The sequence below is a fragment of the Amaranthus tricolor genome, chromosome 15 (assembly GCF_026212465.1).
Source record: "Amaranthus tricolor cultivar Red isolate AtriRed21 chromosome 15, ASM2621246v1, whole genome shotgun sequence".
NCBI classification, from domain to species: Eukaryota; Viridiplantae; Streptophyta; class Magnoliopsida; order Caryophyllales; family Amaranthaceae; genus Amaranthus; species Amaranthus tricolor.
In genome coordinates this window covers 6,663,643-6,678,515 of record NC_080061.1, presented here as the reverse complement: position 1 = coordinate 6,678,515, position 14,873 = coordinate 6,663,643, and the positions used below count along the sequence as shown (strand labels likewise).

The 14,873-nt window shown below is 34.3% G+C and overlaps 1 protein-coding gene across 1 annotated transcript; it reads right to left on the bottom strand.

Moving 5' to 3' along the window:
• On the bottom strand, window positions 1-13,593 carry LOC130801149 (uncharacterized). Its single transcript, XM_057664919.1, has 18 exons — window positions 13,379-13,593; window positions 13,020-13,089; window positions 11,655-12,254; window positions 11,392-11,565; window positions 11,180-11,293; window positions 8,956-9,014; window positions 8,775-8,841; window positions 8,628-8,679; window positions 8,453-8,545; window positions 8,193-8,276; window positions 7,593-8,008; window positions 4,158-4,219; window positions 3,044-3,113; window positions 2,709-2,789; window positions 2,504-2,605; window positions 1,877-2,001; window positions 1,582-1,699; window positions 1-449 (listed from the first exon to the last, which is right to left on the bottom strand). The coding sequence occupies exons 1-18, from the start codon at window positions 13,432-13,434 to the stop codon at window positions 336-338; spliced, it is 2,457 nt and encodes an 818-aa protein (XP_057520902.1). The 5' UTR covers window positions 13,435-13,593; the 3' UTR covers window positions 1-335.
• Window positions 13,594-14,873: the final 1,280 nt, after the last annotated feature.

The following is a 14,873-nucleotide window of genomic DNA, read 5'->3' as shown; positions in this document are numbered from 1 at the left end:
TGACAAGATCATTGACTATATATTTCACAAAACTACAGTATTTCACAAAAATGTTTATACAACATTTGAGGAAGGATGGGGGATATAGGAGTTTTATGGCATTTTATACCAAATTTCTATCTATACTTCTATAATATTAGTTTATTACTATATAATTAACAAAACAAAAATCGAAAATTGAATACTATACACTGGACATAGTGCATCTGAAGTAGCAACAAGACTTATCTATGTTAATTCAGATCTCACATTAGTATGCCGCCTCAACTGGATTTTGAGTTCTAATAGAAAAACGCGGAGACTATGCACACTTACCCGAATGAACAGTCCAGTATCTATGGCTTCTCAGGGAATTGATCTCCATTACTTGCTTTATCCTCGACAACTGGGCTCTGTATCTCTTCATTTTGCTTGGTATCACTTGACTCTTCCACAGTCGCTGGTTTTCCCTGCAAACCCAAAAGATTAGGCCACAGATTAACAAGTTGAATACTTGAATGTTACAATGGCCGGAAGCTTCAATAATGACTTAGGAAACAACATTTAAAAATAAACAAAGCTGGCTTGGCTTGAAGGCAGGAGTTCAATTCTAACATGTATGATAAGGATTAAAGAATGCATAAAAATAAATGCTTGCGACTTATTGAAACTACCCCTAAGTTGAACATAATTTAAACATGGACAAGAATTGGGGGCGTTAACAAGTCGAATGGAGCTCGAGTAAGGGGTTTTTCAGCTTGGCTCACAAAATATTTATATGAACTCAAGTCAAGTCGAGCATTTTCAAGCTCTAATTTACAATAGCTATACTTCAATTCTCCCTTATACGTGAACTTTTTGAGAGAAGTGTAGTCATTAAAAAGAAACAGAGGATAGTATATAATATACATAATTAAATTAATACATATTCTGCGTAAATTTTTGAAATTTTAGTAGTATTTTGCAAAGTGCAAACTTTTAACTAATCTCTGAAAACTTTCCAAATTTTGAAGATTATATACTACAAATAGAAGTGTTTTGAGCCTGTTCACGAGCATCTTGAGCCAAACTTAATTGTGCTTGGCTCTTAAATAGCTCAAGACAAGCTCTAGCACTTTGCAAACATGCAAGCTCATCACACGGTTACACCCCTAGGCCCTAGCAAAGTCATCCAAAATACCAAAACAAATTACCACAATTGACAACTTATAGAAAGTCTATTCTCGTGAAATTCTTTAAGGGTCAACTCAAAATGCCCTTTGTTATTGCAGGATATAACCTACAAACACCTAACTATCTGAGATATGGCACCATGCCCAGGCCAATGGGGAACTTCCACAGTGACATTGAAGCGATGTTACTGTTGTAATGATCTATGCTCCAATTTAGATTTTAGATGCTTTCTCTTTTGAAATAAAGATTTCCAAAAAAATAGGCTGAAGGGTTGTTCAGCATCTATATTGTTCTTTCTCAGCAACCAAACAGTAAACATGATAAATTCAACTAAGCCTTTCTCAACAAGCTAAAAAATCAACTACAGCTTGACGAGATAGCATTGTCATAAGTAAATTATTGAATATAAAACGTATCCAAGCAAGCTACCTTGTTCTTATCACGCCATCCAAGCCCAAAAGGTCTTGTCAGCAGGCTAATTTTTCTAGTGGGCATATCTGTAGAAGGCTCTGAATTACTGCGAACAGGTGATGATTCATTATGTGACCTACAAAAGAAAGGTCCAAACGTCTTACATCATAATCTTATCTTGAACAGCCATTGAGTATCCACTATCCAAGCTTTAATTCTAGAAGAAACATGTTCGCAAGGGCACTCACATCTGAAGAATTTAACATTAAGAGAAAGAATAAAACTTTAAGAGTAACTACGTAAAACTGCATACCTTGGAGAAGGTTGAGCTTTCACTTGGCCGGACTGGTATTGTAGTGTAGCTTCCAACATTGTCTCTGCCATAACTACCCGCTTCTCCATTTCAGCAAGTGCAGCCACAGCCTTATCATATTTATCCTACACATGACAAGTTTCATGAGAGTAATTTCAACGACAAAGAATTGAGAACAAAGGCATTTGGCATAATTCATTAGAAACCAAAATGATATCTACATCTTCAATTTCTTTTTAGATACAGGCATTGTGCTAACCGGCAATAATTACGTGAAAAATAGCTCATGTGTCAACTAGCAATATTTACACGATAGAAAGTGCTCTGTGCTAATTAGCAAAATTTACAAGATAACTAGTCCAATGAATATAAAAATTTGAATCTTCAGTTTGATAACCAAGTTCATCTAACAGAAAACTTTTTTGCATAGAATTGTAGTCAAGTAGTTTAAGTGAATTTAACAATGTAACTGGAGATATCAACTAATTTGATAGCCCCAGTTTGGCTCAAGGTCTGGCAAGTAGTCAGAAGTCAGAACCTACCACAGCCTTCCCATCCAACTAGATAGAACTATGGGTGAATAGGGAGGCAAAGAAAAGAGACGAGTTAGCAAGGATACAAAAGAACCTGAAGATTTGCAGAAACAAGTCTTTGTGATGCCGCTTCTTGCTCAGCAAACCTACGGGCATCTTCAGTTACCTTCTGCTCTTGTTCCACTCGCATCAAAACCTAATAATTGCATGCAAAATGTTGAAAACATTTTCCTGATACAAGCTATGAAAAGATAAAGACCCCATCAACGAGTTAAGTAAATTAAGCTACAAAATGAAACCTGAAGCATGACATTTTCTTGCTCCTGCTTGTCAGCCAGGACACGACGGAGCTCTGAGACCTCTTGTTCTAATTGTTCAACCTATTTCAATGGAAGAATAATATAAAAATGTAACATGGTATGCGCATATGATGTTGAAATTCTTAAATGCTCAACTAGATTACAATTCCATGTATTCACTTTACATGCTGGCTGCCTCAACTTTTGACAGACATTCAATAAAATAATTTAACAGGTTCTTAATAATATTACACAGAAAAATAACTATGAAGAAATGAAAAACAGACATAATATTAAGAATAGCAAGTATTCACTTTACAGTTGGAGAAATTTACCCTTGCACTTAATTGCCGACGGTTGTCTTGTTTCACCATCTCCATTAAAGCGGTCTCCAGCTCTTCCGCCCTGTCACCAAAATCAAAAGGAATAACAATTACTCAAAATTGAGTAACTAGGTTTACAAAGTTAAAACCATTCTCATGAAATGCTAGTTTAGTTTCAGCATACATAGGAAAGCAAGTTGAAACATGATGAGTCCTTGACAATTCAAGAATCATACTGGAAGCAGAAACATCAAACAAGGGTCATGAGTATAACTACTACAACAACAATGTCAGAACCTTAATCCCAAAAATTAGGATCAGCTACATGAACCAATATATCAGGTTCAATGGTCATCCACATTCTTGAACTTCTCCATTCATTCTGACTTTTTACCATCTCAATGTGTAAGTCTAGATCCTTTATATCCTTCTACCATCTCAATATTGAGAATAGCAATAAGGGTCAAGAGTGATAGTCTTAAAACGCTACAATCCATCTGATATGCAGTTGATAGAACATTCAAGATTATATGCAAAAGTGCAATTAAAAGACAATGCCTGAACATCTTCAACCTGAAGATAGCAGCCCAGAGTAATGACCAGATCTGCAAATATTTACTCTTTGGTGTATTTTGCTACAAACGCGAATTTCTGGCTTTTGTTTTTGGTTTGGTTTTGAGGAGAATCAGACTGTGTGGATGAGATGAAGAGAGATTAGATATGTGGATGAAAATAGGCAAGAGAGTTGGGGTTCATTTAAAATAATGATATGTAGCAAATTCAATCGGAACCAATATTACTTTTATAGCAAACTTGGGGTGCTGCGGTCTATAATTCTCAAATACAACATGGTTTTCCTTGTGTACTTTATCAAATGTCATTTATGTCGTCGTTCAAATCCATCTTTGCTGCAAAGTTTACAAAGGTTGCAACGCCAATGTGTTCCTTTTCCTTGTGTACTCTAGGAATTAGAGAAAAGCCACCTTGAAGGACTATTGCATAATAGATCAGATGAACAATTATTAGAGGCATGTCTTAACAGTGTGCATCACACCCGGGTTGTGCAAGTGTATCGGACTCAAGACTCTTTATTGCAGAATAAGAGACAGGAAACCCTGAATTTCACCTCAGCTCTGCAGATCTTTTCTCCTCCAGTAATTTGCATAATTCAACCTTTAGCCACACAGCCTACAAAAAATTAGTTGATACAAAGGAATTTGAGTAGATTTGAATAACCAGGCTTCATAAATGTTGTAATTTCCATAAATTAAAGCAAACAGGAAGACAAAAAAATCATACAAAAACCTTTTCAATTCCTTTATGTTTTAAAAAAGTTTGCACAATTAGATGTTTGTATCTGTTATACTATATTAGTTACAGCTACAGAGCAACCTTAGAAAGAAAATCTCAAAACGCAACAAATGATCTTGTCCACAAGCTCGAAAAGGATGAAATGATACAGAAAATGCAACACATAACACCATATATAAAGACTAAAATAACAATACCGAAAATCATTTATGCACTATGGATCAATTACATGAGCAAAAAAATCAACGTGGGAAATCATTGCTTACAAAGATTTTACTATATTTGACCTATCTAATACTAGCTAGACCTAAGAAAATCGATTCCAATGATCATATACCAGATTCTCCTCCTACTTTTATTCCTATCTAGTCATATGAACCAATAAATCTCAATTTATCGTGTTAATCCATGTCATCTTCAGTCTGTCTTTTGCTCCTAAATTGCTCACTGTTCCCATTTTCACTTTTTTGTCATTGCATACGACCAAACCAACATAAAAAAATTTGTTGTTTTTCTTTAATATATACTACTCTAGTCCTTTTTAATACCGTTATTTTGAATTCCATCCTCTCATATATGACTAGGCAACATCTTAACATAAGCATCTCAGGCTCTCAGCTACTCACATCTTCCTACAATGATCTCTTCTAAAGCCAAATATTTTAACCCATATAGTGGTGTAGATGTAATGGAAGTTCCACAGAATTTTTCCTTTAACCAGTGGCAAACAAATTTCACATAATATTGTGGTTGCAAAATTTCGACCTAGACCAATCGTGATTGAGGAATCTTCCATCACTCCTCCACGTGTCCTAACATTGGCTTATCCTACTTTGTACATATCTTGGACTATATTGATGTACTTACTTGACATACCTTTTTTCCATGACCCATTAAAAAACTTCTTTCGAGAGTTTGTCATACGCCTTCTCCGAATCAATAAAAATCATGTGCAAATTCTTTTTTTTTTACTCTTAAGTACTCGATTAGTTGTCATATCAGATAAATAGCTTCCATCGTCCTAGCGCACAAAAAATTGGATTTCGAAATACTAGTGCATCTTCTCATTCATTGTTTGATCACCCTATCCCAAAACTTCATGGTATGGGGTGTAAGCTTAATTCCCTAGTAGTTAGGAAAATCTTATGCACCCTCTATGTTTTCATAAAATCAAGGGAAGTACAATTTTCCCCTAAAATATGAAGATTCCTTCCTAAAGGTGACGGGCAATTGCCAAGAGAATCAACTTCTACATTTCAAATTTCAACAATTGACTAGTTTTACTCTTCTACAGTATTAAATCTTCTAACCTACCAGGACCAACAAAAAATGAGCAACCAACACCAATTGGGAAACTCCCAAAGAGAGAAATACCCCCATAGTTGAACCAAACCTAAATTCTATCCATCAAAATTCTATTACAGCATTAAATTTCCTCAATCTCGTAAAAGTGGCTCCCACATAGACACAATAAGGGGTTTAATAAACGCAACCTTATCCTTAAGAAAACAAGGATGTTACTTTTTATAGGCCCAACACTATCCACATCTTAATCTAAATGAGAAACGTATATGATTTAATAATTCATTTTACTTAAGTCAATCATAACCCAAAACTAAAGACATAAATTCTTTGCACTCAATAGAATCACCGCAAGAGATTCCTTGCCAATTTCCAAAAGTCTTTAAACACGCTATTATAAGTTTTCTCTTAAAAACCTTGTTCACCTCAATGACTTTGGCCCAAGGAATATCCTATTTGTTACTAAAAACTTCAAAATATTCATCTTAAACTTCATTCTGATGCAAAGAGCTCTAGTGACACAGGACCCTCCTCCCCTAATCTATCAACAACGTCCAATTCTCTGGGTGAAAAATATCGTCAATGTCACTGTATTATGCTAATTGTTGATACAACCTCGAAATAATCTACATCGGCTACAAAGTTATTTTGTCACTGTTATTGCAAACATAACCACATTTCGGCAATATGGCCATAAGTGGTCAAAGAGGAAAAAGATTAATCAACCTAAAATGTCCTTAACCAACTCAAAATTAATCCAAGCATAAAAGTGTAATTGTATTAACATATAAAATAGTATACTCGTAAATGCTCTGACTCATACTTGGCCCAAAACCCGACTAATGACACGAAAAGACACTAGTAGCAATAGGAATGTATACTATTATATAGACCATGATAATGGTTTTGGCTGCAACAAACCCTAGTTGTCACAGTTGTCCAATCCTCTATATACCCAAAACCCGACTAATGACACAAAAAGATACTGCTAGCAATAGGAACGTACACTATTATATAGACCATGATACTGGTTTTGGCTGCAACAAACCCTAGTTGTCACAGTTGTCCAATCCTCTATATACTTTTCTCCAACCTCATTACCACACTAAGGGAGCTCAAACATGTTCCTTTCCAACCTAAAGTGAATCTTTGCCTCCCACAATTTCATTAACTATCTCATTATCACACATCAATGTGAAGTACTGCAAGCCCCTTAAAGTTTGCACTAAGTTTTTAAAAAAATATTTTTGCATTTTCCCCAAGGTCCTCATATAAGTATTTATCCAATACGGTTAGATTTAGTTCCTATATTGAAAAGATTTTCATGTGCCCCCTAAAATTTTAAAAATCTACTTTGTTTATCAATTTGCATTTTGCAGTAATTGGTATTAGGCCCTCACTGACCGAATATGATGTCACTAAAACAAAGAATAGTTTATAGCATATCACGTGTGAAAAGACTGAAATTTACCATGGTCATATATAAATCATGAATGCATTTCAGCTTGTCTTTGATTCAATCGCAACAATTGACCCTTTTTTATTCTTTTTAAAACTCTGCATAAATTGTCGATATCTTCGAATAAATCTAGGTGTTCCTAGCTGAATAAATTGGCTGGTCTCTTACTCCTAGAGTGTCAAAAGCTTATATAACATCTCACAACCAAAAAAAGCCATTTTCCATCTTTATTTTTTCTGACAAAACGAAATGAATTTCAATCTTATATATCGAATAAGATTTGATATAGCCTGGTTTCAAAAAGAGCTTTTAACAAAAAAGATAATTATGACATAAATGAATTTCTTTAGCAAGAGACAAATCTCAAAATGAAAGACCAGATTGTCAAGCATAGACTACTGAAACCAAGAGTTCATAATTAAGACAACAAAACGACTCAAACAACTCATCAAACAGAGACAGCCATAACTGAAAATGAATCAGCATTACCTGCTCTTGAAGATCCAAACCAGGATCAATATCCACACCTCCAGGCATGCCAATGAAGTAATCATCGGGGGTAGTAGAACCAGATTCCATGTGTGTTGTATCACCATTCACTAGCTCATCTGAAACATTTGATTTGTCTGCAATAATCGATCCAGGATCATGCTTGAAACTGAATAGCTTAGAAGCAAGACCCTGAGACTTTTTCAGAGCCTGAAGGCCCTTGGATCTTTCTTCAATTGCAGCAACTACTGCGGGACGATGTTTATCTCTTAATTCCTGCAGCCTAGCTTCATGCACATTTTGGTATCCCATGCAAGCTGTCAGGACTAACTGACTGCTGTCAAATGTTGATCCAGCAAGAGATTGAAGCAAAGTGACTGCATCTCCTGCATCCTTTGTCGTCACCAGGGCAGGGCCTATGCATTTGTATTGGAAATCAATATTAAAACAGTTTCAGTCAATAATATGATAGCTCAAAGACCTGGTTCTCTAAGATTCTACAAAACATAATTTACAAATGAAGACCTCAAGCTTTGTTCTTCCTTTTGCAGGTAAACTACATCCAAAATATTTTTAAATATATATGCTTTTTCACAATACCATATAACTCCATTAACGCAAGTGCAGTGCGGAACAGCATAACACGATTCCCCTCGAACAGAAGCACATCCCAAACTCGAAGAACTGATGTCATAAAAAGATAGCCCATAGTAAACAGCTGATCACTCAAATAAACTGGTCAAAAACTTAAAACACAAACCTAATCTCAAGCGACAATGGCAAGTGTATACATTACACAATGTCCAAAAACATGCACCACAGATATCTTGAACTCAATTAAATCATATATAGAACCATACCACTTTCCCATGGAAGCATATTCATGAATATTGAGAGGAACCAAGGACCGGTAACCCATCCCACTTGCACACCCAAATAGTCAAGATGATTAACTGCAGAAGAAGAGTTCAAATTTTTAAATGCCTTAAGTGCCAAAAGTTAGTCATTAGATTATACTATGAAGATGATACAAACCCAACTTCGGGAATCTTTCACGCACCAGGTCCTCAAAAACTTGCTGGTCCACCTGATCATAATATTGATCAGAAAATGTGTTCAAAACACACTCAAGAAAGAATAGTCGATTAGAAAATACATCCTTTCACAAAGACGAGGTACTACCTGACACTCGATCATCTCTTCTGAATAATAGCCATCAAAATAGTCATCCATAATACCCACAAGAGTCCTGTAAATGTAGCCATTGGAACACCCAAATAAAACCCATCAGTTTAATCCACATAATACCCACAAGAATCCTGTGAATGTAGCCATTGGAGGAAAAGAAGGTTTCCAGACCTACCAAAATGCATTCTCCTCAGGCATTAAAAGTAACAATAAGCCAGCAAAAAAGTTCATAGCCTGTTGATAAATAAAATTAAGAGACATCAAACTTATTGAGTTCTTGAATTCAGTTTTACCCTGGATACATAAAAGCTCTTCCACCATCCATAGGAGAAGGCCAAAAAATAATGCAAAACCAACTCAAAAGTAAACTTATAAAAATTGGTCTTTTAAGCAGCACATAGATACTTTCAGTAGTTCCATCAAGTAAATCATACTCCATTCAAACAGTTGATCATATTTCTTTTACATCTATTAAGCTGTTAGGACAAACATATAGATATGATCTAACTGGTATAGCCCTATCTAACTCAATATGACTATTGCAATTATAAGTAATAAATTCCTAAATAAGGCAAACACACCATAGCCTAAAAAGGTTAATTAAGTAATTAAAAAAAATTCAAGAATTTTAATGATTTTTACAAAATTATTAATTTTCATTATGATATTTATGAAATATAGTTGATAGTTCTGATTTCTGAGAATTAAAGTAAATATTATCCACGTAGTTGTAAGCTTGAAAAAAGAAAACAGAATACTGAAGTGCACAAAAAACTTTTGAATGATGATGACAGAAATTGAAAAGTCAGCTAGTGAAATTTGCCATGTGCTCTATGTCATTTACAAAAAAAGGCTCCAAGGAGTTTCCACTCCAACTCCCAGGCCCCAACCCCTTCTGTTTCTAACCCATGTGCTCTCCTCCTATCTTAGGGTCAAATTTCTCTCCAGCAATGTCATTTCATCACCATTGAAACACAATTAATCATGGTTGTTTGCTCTTGTAATTAATCCAAAACTACATGCCTTGATTCCAATCTACTTCTTATTGATGATTTAGTTCCAATGTCCATTCTGAAGGAAAAAAATGATTTATAATTCTTAAGTTTCAGATTGTAATGGACTAAAGTAAAATAGCACATTAAATCATGAGTCATTCTTATTTATGTGAAATTCAGATGATGTTTTCAATCAAGGATAAATCAGATACATCTTTATTACTACAAAGGTAAAGTTGCATATATATGACTCAAAAAACAACATTTCATTTAGCCTCAATAAATGGAAATACCAAAATATAATAAACAAGGTTCACGAGATTGAGGAATCGAAATCTGTACTTTCTTTTCCACAAAATCCCACTTTTAAAACCTTTAATTAATCCTAAAAAATACCTCCTCTTTCCCTCAATAAAGAGAGTTCATATCACATCTTATCAAATTTTTGGACATATATGGAATAGAAAAGGCAGAAGAAACTTTTCTGGCTGTCAAGCAGCACTTGGTTTTGATTTTTGAAGTAGCCATATACAAATGGGTGTACTCAACTGACATCAAGAATGCAACATCACTCATTAAGACCCTTCTCCCAGTCTTCTCCTCACAATAGGAATGAATATATATACACTTAGTTTAGAATGAGACCAATACGATAGGAAAGTACTTAATAGATTCCTGATTAGACCTAATATACAATGTAATTTAATCATTTCTTCTCAAATTTACAAAAACATTCCCTCATATAGTGATATTTGCTCACAAATAAGGTTAAGAGCTATCGGTCATCCATTAATTGAGTTAGAAACCAAGTAGTACTCCACCCTTATAACATCTTCTCTTGAGTCTGGACCCATTAAACTCGGTTGAAGCCAATGCAAAACAAATAATTTTCTCTTACACATGGCTTGAATGGAAATAAAGAAAGATCTACAGCGTGATCCGCAAGAAGAAAAGGGGAAAAGGAAAATACACCTTATATCTCGAAAGAGGCTCCTTCGTACGGAAGGGGAGGCCAATTTTACTAACCTTAATAAGAGGCTACGACTGATTGAAACTTAATCAAATATGCACAAATAAATCAACTTTTAAATTTATAAGAGCAACCAGCTTTCCTAATTCAAGTAGTTTGCGCACAGAAGAACTGTCCATAACCTCATTTCCAACGTAAAAGAAGCCCCAAATATGGCCATGCATTTATTTATGCTTCTCAAGCATATAACATCAAATGATTCTTATTAAACTCGCAGCTTTAACAAGATAGTTCTAAGGACTGAAACACAGCATTGCTAGAAACTTTTAACAGAAGCACTAGAAAATGTTAGACATTGAAATAAATTTTGTGTTCTTCTCAATGATTCAAAGTAGTATTATATTTTAGTAATAAGATCTCCAAAAATCAATTACCTGGCAGTAACCAACTGATGGGTTATGCCGAGCATAAGCTATAAGCAAACGCCTTAAAGCATTTCTACCATTTTCATCCAAAGCAGGGTGGCCAGGGAAGGTACGAGGTAAATCCTGTGTGAAAATGGTTATGGAGGTTTCATTAGGTAAGTCAAAGCCTAAAGTAATTTTCAGAAAGAAGAAAGGAGCAGAACATTGGACCATTAATCCACCTTTTCAATCTGACCCTTCAATTTCTCAGGTAGTCTTGCACTTTGTACATCGGACTCTTTATCATTTACTTCTTCTTGCTTGATTTCATCACTGTGCCTACTTTCTGAATGCAACAAATTGTCATAGTACTTCTCTATTCTGCGTGCCTTTACACCAACAAAAGCTTGCCAAAGCTGCAATTGTAAAGATTACTCCGGTGATTAAGCAAGTACGCCAGGTTAGCAGCAAATAACATGGAGTATAGTCTAATCAAGTCATGTACCTCTCCTCTAAGAGCCATTGGTAATCCACCTCGAACAAGGACTTCCAATTCTTGTTTCCAAGGAGAACTGGAATTGAAGTTAGTTCCCTCAGCAATGGCAGGAGTTGCAGGTGAAGCTGCAGTATCCACAGGAGGGACATCTAGAACAGAGTCAGATTTCTCCACATCATAGAATTCTTCTTCCGAATCATCCTCCGTTGCCCCTTTAGTCTTAGCTTCTTCATTAGATTTAAAAGCACTGTGAGAATCAGTATCCAGTCCTTTCCGAGACCAATGGCTCCTCTTTTTCACTCTTGCACTCATCACACCCTCTATTGCACGTAATGATGGTCTGATCTCAGACCATATTTGTACTTTATGGGTTTGTTTAACCTCAACTGTTGGAATATCATTATCAAATGAACCTTCGGAACTAGGTGTATCAGTTTCACCAACAAATTCAATTCCTTCGTTGCAGTTAACATCAGCTCCAGATGCAATGTGACCTACTTTCTTGTCATCAAAAGCGATTGTTTCTCCATCAACAGGTAATTCAACAGACTCGGACACCACCGTCTCCAGGAAAATATTCCAACGATCAGATCTTTCCTCTTCTTCCTCCTGAAAGAAAAAAAAATGTATATGATTTATTCATAGATCAATGCAGTAGCAGTTACAAGCACTTAACTTGTGCCTAACTGAACAGAAATTAGTAAAAATCTTATTCATGCATGAGTTCCGTCATTCATAAGTCTAGACTAATAATATTTCTTAAATAAAAAAAAAAAGTGGAATGTAGATCACATAATTAAATTTTAATTTCCTACGAGATCACCTCACAATAACTTGAGTGAACTTTTTCTTCTTTAGAGGATAAAATTTTAATTTCCGTTTGATAAATAAGTTCACTTACATAAGTAAGGTCCTAAGCAAGTACCACCGGCAAAGCCACATACAAGATTATGGGTTCAGTTTATTCCACTTCAATTTTTTACTTTTCAAAATATAGTCTTACAATATAGATAGTATAAGATTTTGCAATATTTTGTATGATATTGACAACTTAACCTCACTAAAATCCCTGAAATTTAAAATGTCAATTTAACCACACAACAAAAGATTTCTAAATCTGCCATTTGCTTATACGAAGCTATCTCATCCGGACAAGATTTTGTCAGTCTTATTAGCCAACGGAAATTGAATTAAAAAGAAAAAAGTTCCGATAATAAATCATAGATCCTAAAAAATCGCCTTCAAGTCATAGTAAATATTTGTAGAGAACAACAGCAATGAAGAGTCAACAATCACCAACTACCAGCACTAAGCAAAAAGCAATAATAACCCAAAAAAGGCACATCACACATGTAATGTAGTGTAAAAATGTACCTTGTAGATGCTGGCATACTCTCTATATCTTTGCACATGCTGAGGCCTAATTGCAAATCCATAAGCATCTCTGCATCCAACATTTCAATAGCTTAAAAATGGCAACATCTAACCAAAAATAAGATCAAACACTCGGACATCAATAACTCAAAATCCGCAAAAATTGGATCAAAATCGAACTACAAAATCAACAATTAAACAAACTCAAACCAAAACGGATCAAAAATTAGACATAAACAATATAAAATGTAACCAAAACTACAAAATTGGAAGTATCAATCAGTACGAGAATAGAAAGAGCGGGAAAAGAGGAATGGCGTGGGAGTAAAAGGAGGTAGAAGAGAGAGAATGAAGGAAACCTCTTGTGTTCGAGAGAAATGAGAGGATTACTAGTAGAGTTTGGCTTCATCTTCATGATCGGATAGATAGAGAAAGAGGGTAGAGAGGTGGAGAGAAGATCTAGGGAGGGAGGTTAAGGTTTGTTTGGGGAGGTTTGAATTTTTATTTAGAAAATTTACTAGTAATTTATTATTCCACTGAATGTTCATATAATATCTCATTTGAGTTGAGACTAGTAGGGAGACCAAGAGTATAACTCTGGTCACTCCATATAAAATACTCCTCATTCTTTTATATAGTCAAATTATTTTTATAAGGTATTAAAATGGACTTAATACACATTATTTTTATTGTGTATTTTTTCTCAATATTTTATTCACGCGTCTATACTTTCCGCGCATATCAAGTGTTTTTTTAGGTATGTTGTGTGTTATTCCTCTTTATCTTTACAGGAATTAATTTTTTTGTGATTATTTGTGTGCGCACATTTCTCTTAGTCCTTTTCTTAGAAGGTATTGTTGTCATTTAGAGCATATAATGATAATCAAAAAAGGAAAGAGTGAGGGTATAATCTGCCCACTACCCTTCTCCTTAGACCCTGACTTGTACCAAATATTAAATTAAAACCTATAATTAACATATTATTTTAATATATTTATATTAAGTTGATAAAAGATTAACTCATCTTTTTAAATATTTGAGAAAGGAAGGAGTGATCTGATCTACAAAATAATCCGCATGTGATCATTTCTTTGCATAGACGTCGGTGACTACACTTTTCTATACACCGATTTTACGTATTAGAAGTATTACTCCTACTTTTTATTTATTTTACTTGGTACATAATCAAACACAATGATGATCAATTTTTCAACTCCAACGCATGTGTTTAGAAATTGGATGTTGTCCATGAATTTAATTGACTTATTTAACAATTTATTAGTTAATAGTGTAGAGTTTATATTAAATATGGTCGAAAAGATTAAAACTAATTTTTAAATCAATATAGTATAGAAAATTTAATAAAACTTTATTCGTACATTTAACTTTATTAAAAGGTCATTTTTAAAAAATTATTATAAAAATGTTTAATATACTATTTTTAAGGCTTCGGCAAAGGAATAAAAGTTTCAAATACAAAAATTAATTTGAGATATAGCAGTTCCTAACTAAAAAATTAATGACGTGAAACTTAAAAATTGACAATTTTGAAAAAAAAAGGTTAAAAACAATTGAGTTTAGATTATAATCGGGTTCGAGCCAATTTTTGCGCTTATTGAGGTCGAATCAATTTCGAGTTATGGATTAAAATTTTCAAGTTACAACTGATTTTCGGTTAAAGTAGGTTTACTATAAGGATTAGGTTCATTATTTGAGATCTACCGTTTGGTAGTGTGTGCTATATGGTGTTGCTCTTGAATCCACGCTCATTTGTTTCATTTTTGCTCTTAAATACAAAAAGGTAGATTATGTAGAATTTAAACTTATAAATTAGTAGAAAATTAAAATAAATAA